Source organism: Anas platyrhynchos, chromosome 5 (assembly GCF_047663525.1).
Source record: "Anas platyrhynchos isolate ZD024472 breed Pekin duck chromosome 5, IASCAAS_PekinDuck_T2T, whole genome shotgun sequence".
In the NCBI taxonomy this organism is placed as follows: Eukaryota; Metazoa; Chordata; class Aves; order Anseriformes; family Anatidae; genus Anas; species Anas platyrhynchos.
This window is the reverse complement of record NC_092591.1, coordinates 25260381-25273412: the sequence shown is the minus strand read 5'-3', so window position 1 is coordinate 25273412 and position 13032 is coordinate 25260381. Positions and strand designations below refer to the sequence as shown.

At 38.5% G+C, this 13032-nt stretch overlaps 1 protein-coding gene across 14 annotated transcripts in view; it reads left to right on the top strand.

The window, feature by feature from the left end:
* The window catches only part of MIPOL1 (mirror-image polydactyly 1), a 188567-nt gene extending 179816 nt beyond the window's left edge, over positions 1–8751 (top strand). For all 14 annotated transcript variants that reach the window (XM_038179768.2, XM_072038467.1, XM_072038466.1 and 11 more), the window contains one exon: positions 7212–8751. In XM_038179768.2, coding sequence (XP_038035696.1) covers positions 7212–7278 — 67 coding nt within the window. In that variant the 3' untranslated portion in view covers positions 7279–8751. The remainder of the gene's footprint in view (positions 1–7211) is intronic.
* Positions 8752–13032: the final 4281 nt, after the last annotated feature.

The window sequence follows — 13032 nt, the reverse complement described above, 5'->3', positions numbered from 1 at the left end:
CTTGTAAACAAAGCTTGACTAGAACGTGCCCAAAAGGGGAGGGACTGGTTCAGAACAGGCAGCTGAGAAGTTCAGACCTGGCCTTGTAAAGAAGACTTGTTTGAAATACACAGAAAGGTATAATGTGGTGATTTCAGACTGATACTTTTAAAGTTTAGAGTCTTTTAGTAACCCCATTCCCCACAGATACTTAAATATACTGCTGGTACTACATTTCATCAGAAATCCTGTCTGTGGTTTTGAGCAGGTTTGAAATAGTTATTTTTGACAACGGATTTTTTTTTTTAATGTTCCTGAAGGAATATATAGAACAACAAAATCTTCTAAGTAGGTCTTTTTGCATTTCCTGAAGTACGTCTCAGCTAGATGTAGAATAAGAGAACTGGCTGGTTGTTACCAGTTGACATGATCCAAAGCGTGGATTAAGAAACCGAGAGGGGTGGGTTCTGTATCCAACAATTTTGGATGCTAATTCTGCAGGCATTTATGCCTATATTTGTGTGTGTGTGTGCCCAGGAACCCAGTTCAGTTCAAGACTACTTATATATGAAGTTAAACATGAAAAAAGTTTGTGAGTCCTTTTGGTCTTCTTGGTTGGTTGAGCTTCAACAAGTCATTTCCCTTCTCTGCATGCTGTTTTGCCCCATGCAAAGTACACATAATGCAAAATACACCTGATGTCTGCCTTTTAAGCACTTTACACAAAAGTTCTGACCTTGCTTTCATATTGTGAGCGTTCAAAGGAAAGAATATTTGCTTTCTGAGATTGTATTGCTCACCAAAAAAAAAAAAAAAAAAAAAAAAAAAAAAAAAAAAAGGTGAGGAACTGTTCAGAGACAGAATAAGCCTGCCTGTAAATCATGGCTCTGTAATGATACCAGACATCGTACCAAAGGGCCAGACTAGTGTTCATTAGGAGCTGGGAGCTGATAGGAAGCAATATTTTTCCCTTTTCAAAAGAATAAATACTGTGATGGAGTACTTTCTACAGGGAAGATATATTAGCAATAAAATAAATCTTCTAGCTTTTCTTAAGCAGATGACAGAGAGTTCCAGGAAGTATTCATCAAGAAAATCCAAGAGACACTTGCCTATTCATATCAGCACAAACTTTGTGGAAATTCTGTCACAGTAAGCAGTAGGCTTAGGTGGCAAGATTTCTCCTAGAAAAAGGACTAGCTGTAATACCAAGTGAGTGGAAACAATAACTGTCAGTACTAAAAGTATTTCAAGCTTATGGAAGGAGGCATAGAAAAGGGTTTTTTTGCACAAGTAGGTGTCATGAACTTTTTATAAAAACAGTATATAAACTGTGGGACTGAGGCTGGAGTGATTAGGTGAAGTTCTCTGATCAATACCTTTCACAAGGTGGCATTAAATCCAGCACAGAGGCAGAAGTCCTGATTCTGTATTATTCTGTACTGTGATCTACATGAATGCAAAGTAGAGTGAAATGCTGTCAAAACAGATCAGCTGTGTTTATCACTCACTTTTCCTCCTGCTAGTGATGGCACAAGGTGAATAGTAATGGTGAGCTAGCCCATAATCTTCCAAACAGAAGGTAGAGAGCAAACAATTTGACAAGATTAGTTATTGTGAACCACAGATAAAGGCTTAATATTTTAGCCAAGACCTGTGTCAGCCAGGTTTATTTTGAAATATGTCTGCTGTCAGGAGCCCAACTGGCTGTATTTACTCCTAAGTTTAATCATATACAGAATTACTCTTTTGGGTTGAGAAGACGCTGAGAGGGATTTAATAGGAATGCTTGTTTTGTGACAGGGCTTTTCAGAGACAGAATGGCTTGCCCTGCCAAATTTAAGGTCTGTAAGTTTAATGGAACATACTTTTTGGAGTGACATTACAAACAGTGTTGGGCAAGCAGGAATTGGCGGCAGTGCCTAGAGTAATTAGATTCAACACTGTGGTGTACCACAGTTTAGAGCTCACTGATGCTGCTAAATCAGTCTCTAATATTCGATTTTAAGACCAGAAAGGGCTATTAACACCAGTCAGTCCAGCCACCTGTCTAACACAGGGCACAGAATTTCACCCAGCAATTCCTGCATCAGGTTCAAAAATGCTGCTGAACTGCTGTATGTCATTTAGAAGACACACAGTCTCCAATGCAAAAGATGCAGAGGAAACTTTGCTAGGTAGAAGCAGCCAGGTCCATATGAGCTCACATAGTCGTTAGCAAAATGTTGATTTATGAAGATTTCGGTTACAGACTGGTCGATGACCCATTACATGCACCCAGGTAATGTATTTCAATGAGTCAATCAGAAATTATTATTGTTGAAAAGTCAGGGTTTTGAGGTGGCAAAAATAATGCCTACATTTAGGAATAAGAATAATTAAAGTTTCACTGAACCACCCAGAGGGCAAGAAGGAGATGCCTCAGTAGCACACAGGCCACTTACTGCAAGGCCATACCCTTACATTCCAGGCTTTTATCCAGTGAATATTTAAGCATTTTATTTAATCGGAGCAGCTTCAATAATTGAAAATGAAAACAAGGTCCCCCCTGAACCCAGTGTTCATGCAGTGCTACTTCCTGAAGAGGGAAGTAGCTGGAGCCTGATTCTCTTCTTAAGACAGTAGACCTGAACCAGTTTCCTCCAACTTCTTGAGTAAATGATCCTATCCAAGTGACTGGCTTCTAGAAAAGTGATAGTATCATAGCACAGCAGTATCTTCTGCATGTCACTAATTTCCTTCATTTTTGCACAAAATGTCTGAAAACAAGTATGCTGAGTAGGATTCAATGAAATAGATCCAAGAAGAAAACTGAAGGAAAGGAGAGGAAAAGAAAGTGAGTTTTGTTTTGTTTTTTCATTCTGAGATGAAATTAAGTGAATTTGTTTGTTGGAACACTCACAAAACAGTCATTTATTCACAGAGCCCAACTGCTAAATTGTTTGTAATGCATTTTATTTACCTAAAATATTTTTAAATGCTTGGTTTCTAAAGGGAATTAGTGTTAACAAAACACATTCCACAAGAAGCCAGAAATCATGCAAGTAAGGCCATCTTCATAGCCTAAGCCTAATCTTATCTACTGGAAAGATAACCAAGGGTTATAGTTTAGGTTTATAAGCCTTTATATAGCATTTCAAAATCCAGGAGGGTTTTGTTTTTATCACTTAACCCCCACATCTGCAGGTAGAAGCTATTGTTTTCAGCTAGTCTATATATTGCTTTGCAGATTAAGGCATAGGCTACTTGAAGGATGCTTTTTTGTTTCAGTTGAGTATACGTTTTGGCTACTTCTGGGGCATGGTGCCCTGCAGGATCATTCTGTGATGCTGTAATTCAGTCGTTTACAGAACTTGTGGATAAAGGCCAATGTTCTCATTTGCACTGAGTTCCTTTGGCCAGAGAAGGAGCAGCGTGGGAGGACCTACATGTATTTTTACTGATCCCAAGCTCCAGTTTAAACCTAGATTTCTTCAGCAGTCAGCAATACAGTGGTTGCACCAATAGGTACCATCTTTGCAACTATACATTCAGCTTCTGGGCTCCTCAAACAAACTTCTCTGTCAGTAAGAATTGTAGGTCTACCTTATTGAGCATGATTCAAGAACAAAAGTCATTTATATTCAAGGGAGTAAAACTCTGTAAAGCTCTGCTAAAAGTCAAAGGAGGTTGTCAAACAGTTCAGGAACTATGTAAGAATATTCCATGTAACATCATGCTCTCTGTATGGGCATTTCGTTAGATGTATACATAGGTGGTAAGAGAATACAATTTGAAGTAATTGGAAGACATTTGTGGTGACATTCATGTTTAGGTACCCTTCCTCTGAAGATGAGGAACTTCTTAAAGCTTAGCAACACTTTTAAAAGTATATACTCAAACTGGTAATACTATAACAGCAAGTAATTTTTTTTTTTATTTCTGTAGTAAAACAGTTTCCCCTGATACTGAGGAATAATTAAGCCACTAAATTCAAGACTCTTCACAATGATGAGTGTTTTGCTTGCTTCTCCTGAGTGTCATATTGCATATTGCATCGATACTATGAAGACTGTTACCTTCACAAGCAAAAAAAATGTCATTTGTTAAACCAGTGTCCTAGGATACTATCAAATGTAGTCAGTACTTCTTTTGGTTAAGTAAAGTATGGTGAGGCTATACTGGCAGATATATCATGATTGCACAAAATAATAAAAACTGTTTTCTTCAGGTCACTGTCCTCTGTATTTTGAATCAAACTCTGCAGACCCTGAGACTTTTAGAGTAGTTCCCAGAACCTCCCATTCTGCTGCTTAGATATTTCAGTTAGTTTTTATCTTGAGGTATTGCTTCAGTTGACCACAGATTAAGACGCTCAGCTTCCAAAAGGAGCTGCCTGCAGTAACCCACCAGGCTTGATGCAAAGCCTGATCAATAAGGCATGATTCTGTCATCCTCACCCCTTGCAGGTAGTGCCTCATTTACACAAATGGCCTTATTAGCTGCCTTTTATTACTCACAAAGAAAAATGTTGCTTACTGTGAGTCAGGATGGCAGAGTTGGGCCCTTGGTGAACAAAGAGTCTAGGATTATCGTTCCGAAAAGCCCCCTGAGGCCTGTATCAAGAGTTATTAACCACTGATTCAGCCCATAGCATTATTTTGTAGGCTTAAGTGGGATTTCAGTGGTATATTGGGTCTTGTGTGTGTGTAGGGGTGAATTTTGCCCTCTGTTATTTTCTCTTATAAATAGCTGTTACAGTTTCTCTTTTACATTATTGTTTAAATCTCTTTCAAAGGTATGGATTCTTAATCCCCTGCTGATTTTTTTTTTCTTTCTTCTAATAAAGAATAAATAAATTTGCAAATCCACACATGACTGAAACAAAAGGCAAATAAGCCCTGCACAGTTTGTATTTGGTGCTGGATACCTCATTTTGATGATTTCAGTCATCATTCATTTGAAAGGCAGAAGCTATGATTGTTAAGCCTCATTATTTTCAATGAAGCCTGACAGTTTCAAGGTTAAACAGAAGACAGCTACTTTCATCCCAGTGGTATTTCTCTTCAAACATGGGCAGCTCCTCACTAACTTGCCTGCTCCAATGTGCAGTGCCATTGGTTGGTCACAGAGTGGTGCACATCTAAGCCCAATTGCAGGACAGTGTGTAAGCAGTGACCCTATAACCTGTGTCCCTGGAAGAAACCTCAATTATTGAAGGCATTTTTCCCCTGCTTCTATAAGCCACACATAATTTCTTTTTCACTGAGTGGTGATTTAAATAAGCTGTGGTCTCAAATTTTGTTGTTTCTGCTGCTTATCAGAAAACAATTGGCAGCTCAAACCTTCTGTTTGCCAAGACAGTTTGAAATGTTTCTCCTCTCCTTTATTTTCCTGAAGCACATTAGAGAGGGTGTTAGTGAGAGAGACCTCCAGTGATATTTAAAGTGGTGAGAAAGCTGCAATGCTGCTTCTGAACATAAAAAGGTCAAAAGTTGTCATTGCTCTTGAGGGTGAGGACTGATCTGTCATTGCTTTCTGAAATTGCACGTGGACTAAGAACTGATTTAACAGAACATATCAGGAGGAAGGGGCGACAAAAATATGACCTATCAGTAACTATGAGTTAAAATTCATAGAACCTAGAAAAACCATAGATTCATCCCCTTTAAGGAGTAAATACGCTGTGAAAGCCCTGACTTTATACTTGCATGGACTGACTACAGTGAGTTAGGACTGCCATAGATGTATGTTACAAATACAGAAAAAAATGAACCAGCTGGTGAAAAAGTAAAAGTGATACTTGGGCAATTGGAGGGAATGGAATAGCTAAGAAGTGCCTTTTTACCTGCGCTTAAAAAGTGACTAAAAGCAGATTATTTAGAGTCCCTGTGAAATGAACTAGAGCCAGTTGAACTTTCCCCATACATTTCCTGGTGTCTGATAATTGTGTTAGGGTGGTGAATTCTTAATCAAGTTTCAGGAATTAAGTCACCTGGTGAGTACAATAAGAGGTGTAGCTTCATGGCACTTTGGTGGTTCCTGGAAAACAAGAGTGTTTCAATACGTACCATGTGTGTTAGTCATGATTTGTGGCAATAAATCCAAGATGTGTTAACTAGTTTTCCTGCACTGAAGTTACTAATGTATCCATTAGATAAAATACGTTTTACAGTTTTGATAAAGCTGTTATTTTTTTATTTCCTATCTACATTCCTCATGTTATATAATATAAAAAAAATCTGTCTTTTCAGATAAGAAAAATTGTTCAACTTTGCAATAGTGAATACAACTACATGAACTTGCAACTGTTTTTATCCATTATAAAAGTTGTGTACATAATATAGCTCAGAAAGTATTCCAGTACTTCCAGTATGCAGTGTCTAGTTTTGTATAGTTAGTTTATTGGTCGGAGAGCTTTCATGGAAGAATACAATAAAATACAGATAAATTGAAGAAATTACTTGAATACCTAATTGCACAGGAGTGCTTAAGGTAAATGTGTACAAATAGAAACCCCCTGAACAAATTTAGGCCCATGTGTTTGCCTATATATGAAAGAAAAGAACAAATTAAGCCAATGAAATGCTGGACATGCTTATAGCCCATGCATTAAAATTAAGAGGATTAGGTGGATCTCTGTCCCACATATTTAGACTTAATTTTTGCGTAGTATACATAACAATCATACAAGCCACCTTCAAATATCAGCATGCACAAGCTCAGAAACTTTCTTAGGTATTTTGAAAAAGCTTTTGATATAAAAGGCATGGGTTTGGGGACATAACTTTATAAACTGGACAATCAAAGTATCTCGCGCTGCTGGATAATGGGCATGGTATTTTTTAAGGGAAATAACAGCTAAGTGTTATATTTAACAAGAATCATGGACTGCTCAGATTTTTAAAGTACAAAAAACAAATGTCCTGCTAACAGCAAAGGGTATATTTGCTATGATTGCTGCAAAGGGTTTTGTGTAAGTTCTTTACGGGGGTTCAGACACTACATATAGTACAAAAGCAAGTTGGTATATATCACTGGCTGCAAATTGATTGGGTTGTAGGTTAAAAAGTTTTCTGTAAGTTGTCTGCATTTTCCCTTAATGTCTGTCTTTTACAGTAGTGCTTTGTTTCTGAGCGTGACCACCACCAGGACAGCTTGGTTCAGTGCAAACACTGTCTCTTTCAGCCAGAACATTCCTAACGTTAGCTTCCTTTTTTTTTCTCCTCTCCCTCTTCCCTGCCCCCTCTCAGGTTGGAAAGGCTGGTGGACGTCCTGAGGAAGAAGGTTGGAGCAGGGACCATTAGGACCGTGATCTGATTGAAAGCTCTAGTCTAAGGAAGCATTCACATCTGGTGACCAGGCTGCTTCATTCAGCACTGTGTAAACACTAAAGCCTTAACTTAGCAAACAGTTGTTAGAAGTGGGACACTCCAGCGACATTCCAAGCTGAGATAAAATCAAATCATAAATGTTTAACTACTTTGCTGCTGAGTTCTGTGATTTGTTGAAATGTTTCACTGCAAACATGTATTTGTTTTTAAGCAGATGCATTGTGGCTCTGTGTACTGTGAAAAATGATGTAGATGCTTATTTTAACAGTCTGTTCTCTCAGTGTTACTAGACTACAGTCTGCTGCAAGGCACAGCTTAGCTGTGTTTTCAAATACTGCCAGCTTCAGGTGCAAAATCCTGGAAAGCAGCTTCAAAATGTAAATCCCTTACGTTATTTATGAAACTGCAAACAGTCCAGTATTTGTATGTTAAATACAGTAATTGATAAAGTAGGTTCACATTCAAGAAATAACTCTAAACACTATATTGAAGATTTTTTTCCTCTTTACTTGTAGCCCATTGAATTGCAGCTAGTAACTCTAGCTACATCTAAAGGAAGGATATACATATAGCTTTATACAGCAGTTGAATAACTACTGCTAGTACATGGCATTTTCAGCATACATTAAAAAGAAACATACAGTTAGGTTTCACTGGAGGAACAGCTGGGTAAATAATCACAAATTGCTCTGTGAAAGCTTTGTGACAGTGTGCAGTATCTCAGACAGTGAGGAAGGTTTCCTGCTTTGTTTTTGGTCAGTCCTCTATTCTTTCCTATGAGGGGAAATCCTTCAGATGTTCAGAAATCACTTTACAGAGTCAAAACTCATCTCTTTGGTATAAGGTGAGTGGCTCACTCATTCCCTACAGGATTTTTTGCCAGCTTATCTTGACCTCTGATTGCTCTGCAGTGCAGGAGTACCATCCAGGCTGGGTTTGATGCCAGAATGCCAACCCTCTGCTTTGCATACCTTTGAAGTGCCCTGGGAGTGAGCTTGAAGATTGATACAATCCTACAGGGAGGGAGGAGATAGAGGAGTGGGAAGGAAACTCTGGGGTACACAGTCATTGTGGGCCTTACAGATACACAGGGAGAGTTGGCCCTAGAGGGAGGAGCCAGATGTCTCCATGTATTCTGCATGTCTTTGTCACATGAACAAAGGTGAGCGGAGAGGTCAGCTCAGTGTTCATAGAAACCTGCTCAAGAAGGGCAGCTGTAATCTCTAAGCAGCCCACATTCAGTAATGAATCTTGGGAGCATGGTGGGCTTTGAGCTATGGCCAGGACTAGCCAGCTCCGTCAGGGTGTATGTAGCTCCTAAGGCTTCTGCTTGGTCACTCTGCTTTGTCTTTAATGTTGTTGTGCTGTCTTTCCTCTTAACGTTTGCTTGTACAGATGTAATGATAGGTCAGTTTACCAAGAGGAAAAAAAAAAAAAAAAAAAAAAAAGAGGAAGAAAATGAAATTTCAGTTTGGGGTGAGACAGTTCAATGCTTGTTTTTCCTTTCAAGCAATTCCATGTTAAACCATCATCATCTGCAGACCTAAGCTCCTCTTAGTTTCAGTCCACCAAACCTGGCCCCTTGCAGAGAAACGAATAGCATTCTTTCAAGACAAATTTGCCAAAGTTGCTTCTAGAAACTTCTGAAGTGCTCTGTTTAAACTTTTGGACAGCCCTGAGATACCCAGTGAGGCTAAAGTCTCCCCATGACACCTACTCAGCAGGAAGAAAGCTTAATGCTTCCAGACCAGAAGACTGTCCACATCACCAGCCCCTTCACCCTCACTGGTGTGTTGCTGTCCAGCATTTGGACAACTCAAGTGCTCTTTTATCCACTGTCCTCTTTGATCCTTAAATCACTAATTGAAAGACAAGATCTGAGCTGTTGGTGCTGTTGAACCAATTCTGCTTTGGGGAGGTGGTAAGGAAGAAATGAAAATGAAAACAGTCCTCATGACTGCTGTACTAGGGTAGAACAAAGGTCCAGCTAGCCCTCAGACTGTCTTTGGCAATGACCAGTAGCAGATGTCTAGGAAAAGGTGTAAAACTGGGACAACACTAGTGACCTTTCTCCCAGATGCAATTTGGCACTGAGGGGCTTTCTGAGCCAAAAGTGGTGTCTGTATTAAGCAGCATTTTTTTCATCACCTGTTTTTTAATCCATTTAAACATTTAGTAACTGCTCTTTCCTGTCACAGTGACTGAAGAAATATTTCCTTTTTTTTTGTTATGAACAGGCTATAGTTATTTGTTATCACCTTGTTTTTCTATTAGAGAAACAATCATTCCCTGGCCATACCTTTTCTTGGTCCCTCACGACTTTATGTATTTCATGTCATTCCCCCACCATCTCTTTTCCAGACAGAAGCTCTAGTCTCTTATAAAGAAGTTGTCTCATGTTTTTAATTGGCCTTGCCATGCTGATGTGTTTCTTTTCCAGTTCTTCGGTGTTTTTACTGAGATAAAACCAGATTTGTGCATGGTATTCAAGCTGTGGACAAACTGTGACTTTATCAGCTCTCATGGTTATGTTTTCTTTTTCATTCTCCAAGCCATTTGTAACAATTTTTAGCATTGTGAACAGGGCTTTTGCTTTACCTAGTGAACTGTCTTTATCTCAGCCCATGAGTTCTCCCACTTCTACCTTTCTGATTCTCTTCCCCATCCCACCTGGGGAGAGTGAGCAAGTAGCTGTGTGGTGCTGAGCTGCCTGTTGGGTTAAACCACAATGATTTGATTTATGACAGCTTGTGTCTTTTGAATTAGTACTTTTTATAATACAAGTAATTACTTTAGATCTTCAGTTACAATATTCAGCTCAGAGTTCATCATAGGTTGTACAAAGTCTGAACCATTCTCTGAACACACAACTTCACATGATGGGTACCCATGGCACCTGATGTTTTAATGTGCATTCCCTGATTGATATTCACTATTTCCTATTCCTTTTCTTCTCACAGCTCATCTTTACTGCTGCAGTAGCAGAGTACAATCAGCAAATATCACTGTTTCCAAATTACCCCTCTTTTCAAGGTGATTTCTTAGGTTATACAGCATGGGGTCTGGCAAAGATCCCTGGAGAACAGCAAAGTAGCTTCCCTTCACTGTGAAAATGATATATTTATTCTTAACTATTGTTTTAATCTAACTTTTAACTACATATTTTCCCATATAAAGATCTTTCATCTTACTCATTTGTCAGCTTTGATGAGGAAGCTTGTTTGCTATTTTGGAAATGCAAGTTTACTTAATCAGGGCTTGTTTTCCATGCATGAATGTGCTAAGTTCCTCCTCCCACGGGTGTATCAGAATTCCTCACCTTCCCCTAAGTCCTTCCTCCTCTGAATGAATTGTCTTGTGAGTGCAGGCTCCATACAGCAAGGCTGTTTGACCTCCCTCCTCTTGTGTCAGCTGGCTTTGTTTAGGAAAGTAGCATCAGCCAGGCCAAAGCAGTCTAATACATCTACATAATACTTGATTCTCTACATTTAGAAAATAATTTTGTTTCAAATTTTTCCTTTTAAAATATTGTACCTAAGGTGAAAAAATGCTTCCTGACCCTGTCTTATATCTTGTACCAAGTAGCCTGAAATTTAATGAACTTTTTAGTAAGTTTTTTTTTTTTTAATCGTCCTGTAGATAAAGGACTTTGAATCATAGTTAAAATAGGTATTGATTTTTAAAAATCATCTAGAAAAGTTTGTCTTGTTTGGAAAGGACCTTTGGAAATTCACTGTGCTGAGAGGTGAAAATTCAGAAACAGTTGGGCACTACCTCCTCCTTACTAACAACCTGGTGTGTGGTCTTCAGCAAATCCCTTAGTGACAGTTGTAAAAGGTATGCAAGCCCTCAAGAGGTACATAGGCACCTTGGGGGAGCTTTCAAACACATCTGTGCTGTTAATGTCAAAACACTTTCGCTTCTTCGCCCACAGGAGTGAACGATGAAGGTCACACAGCCCCAGTAATGGAGGCCCAGCCTTTAGTGCCTTCAGGTGAATTTCTGGCCCTGATGAACTCAGTCTGAGTTCTTCCTTTCAGTATAATGTGGGCAGGAACTCTGATCTGTCATGTAGAAATAGGCAATAATGATAACATGGGTTAATTGGCTTTTATCTTACAGTTTATTCATTGAGAAGTGATTGATGTCTGCGCAGTGCTCTGAAGGCGAAGAAAGCACCTGCCCCATATAGCAGACATGCAATAGTCACTTCTGTCCTAATTTATGAGAGGATGAGATTGCATCAGATTAACTAACAGGAGTAGCAATTCATTTGCCTCCCGATGGAACAGCAGAGTTCATGATGAAAGGTGGTTCACCATAGGCAATGCTTATGGTGGCAGTTGTAATTACTGGTCAAATTAGTGTCTCTGCTGTTTTGAAGAGCACTGAGATGTTCAGAAACATCCATCCCTTGTGAGATTTTGTGTGTTTCTCTTGATGATCCTGCAGTGTGCTTGCATTGGGAGCCATTTCTGTTATATGCCAGGGTAAAATATGTAAATAGCATCATGTTGGCTCGGGATAAGAGCGTTATTAATGCTTTTCGGCACTGTAATTATATTCATAGTAAGCCTTCCCTAAGCCCACACTAATTAACAATATTGTGACAAATCAACTTTAACAGAAAAGAACTGTGGACCTTTAGTCGTTTAGTACTGTTTTTCATTCAGCCCACAACCCAAATCTAGTAGCATGGTTTTCTGTACTAGTGTTGGGAAAACTACTGATATTTGAAAAGTTCAGAGCCAGCTCAGTCTTGTTAGCAGAATCCTGTAGATGAAGTCAGTTTGATTCCTCTTTAAATATATTCACAAGAAAGATTCATTAGTTAATCATTAATGTAAGGGAATATTAAAACAGCTTTTATAAATAAGCCATCATATTGAAATAGTTAAGTAAAGTCAATATGTTGTCACTTGAACATGTATTTATCTATTTATTCCAAATCACAGGACGCTTTACAAATATTCACCTTAATTTTCAAATTAAATGGCTTTATAAATATTCTTATCAGGTGATCAAGAGTTGTAACATCCTTAATCCATATACACAAATGAACTTGCTATCTAAATGTCAGGATTTCTCTGTGCCTTTATTCTATTCATTTAGAGTAATTCCAGATGAAGGCTGTTAGGGTTATTTTATCTTCTTTTTAATTTGTACCCCAAAGATTTTTCTCACATACAAGAATTAAATGTGAGGCACATTTAAATCTCTGACTGGCAGTTTCTCTGATTCAAGTCTTGCTGTGATCTCAGTGTTACATATACTGACTCTTATCATTGTAAAATTTCACATCAGGTCTGTGGAGCTGGACTTTCTCTGTTTGTTCTTCTCATGCATTTGTAAATAAAATGCATTCATGAGTCCAAAAAAACAAAGTGGTGTTCTCATATTAGGTTGATTATAAGTCAGCTGTGACTTATAATCTAAGACCACTGAGCTTCAGTGGTCTAAACATTTCATTCTTCAGTTTTGTTGGGAGCACACGTGTTCTGGGAGGCTTTTAAACAAATACTTGAAATGGTTGAAAGATTTACATTGCCAGTGCCTAGCTAAATATGTAGTCTTAAGAAAAGACATGGTTTATTTTGGCACCATTTGAAAAACTCAAATATTTTAAACATTTGTTAAGTTCGAGCTTGCACATTTGAACGAAAAGTTTGCATTCCAAAATTGCATCTCAGGTTACCTGTCTCTCTCTTTTGTATTTTATAATCCCTTTATTAAAATAGTC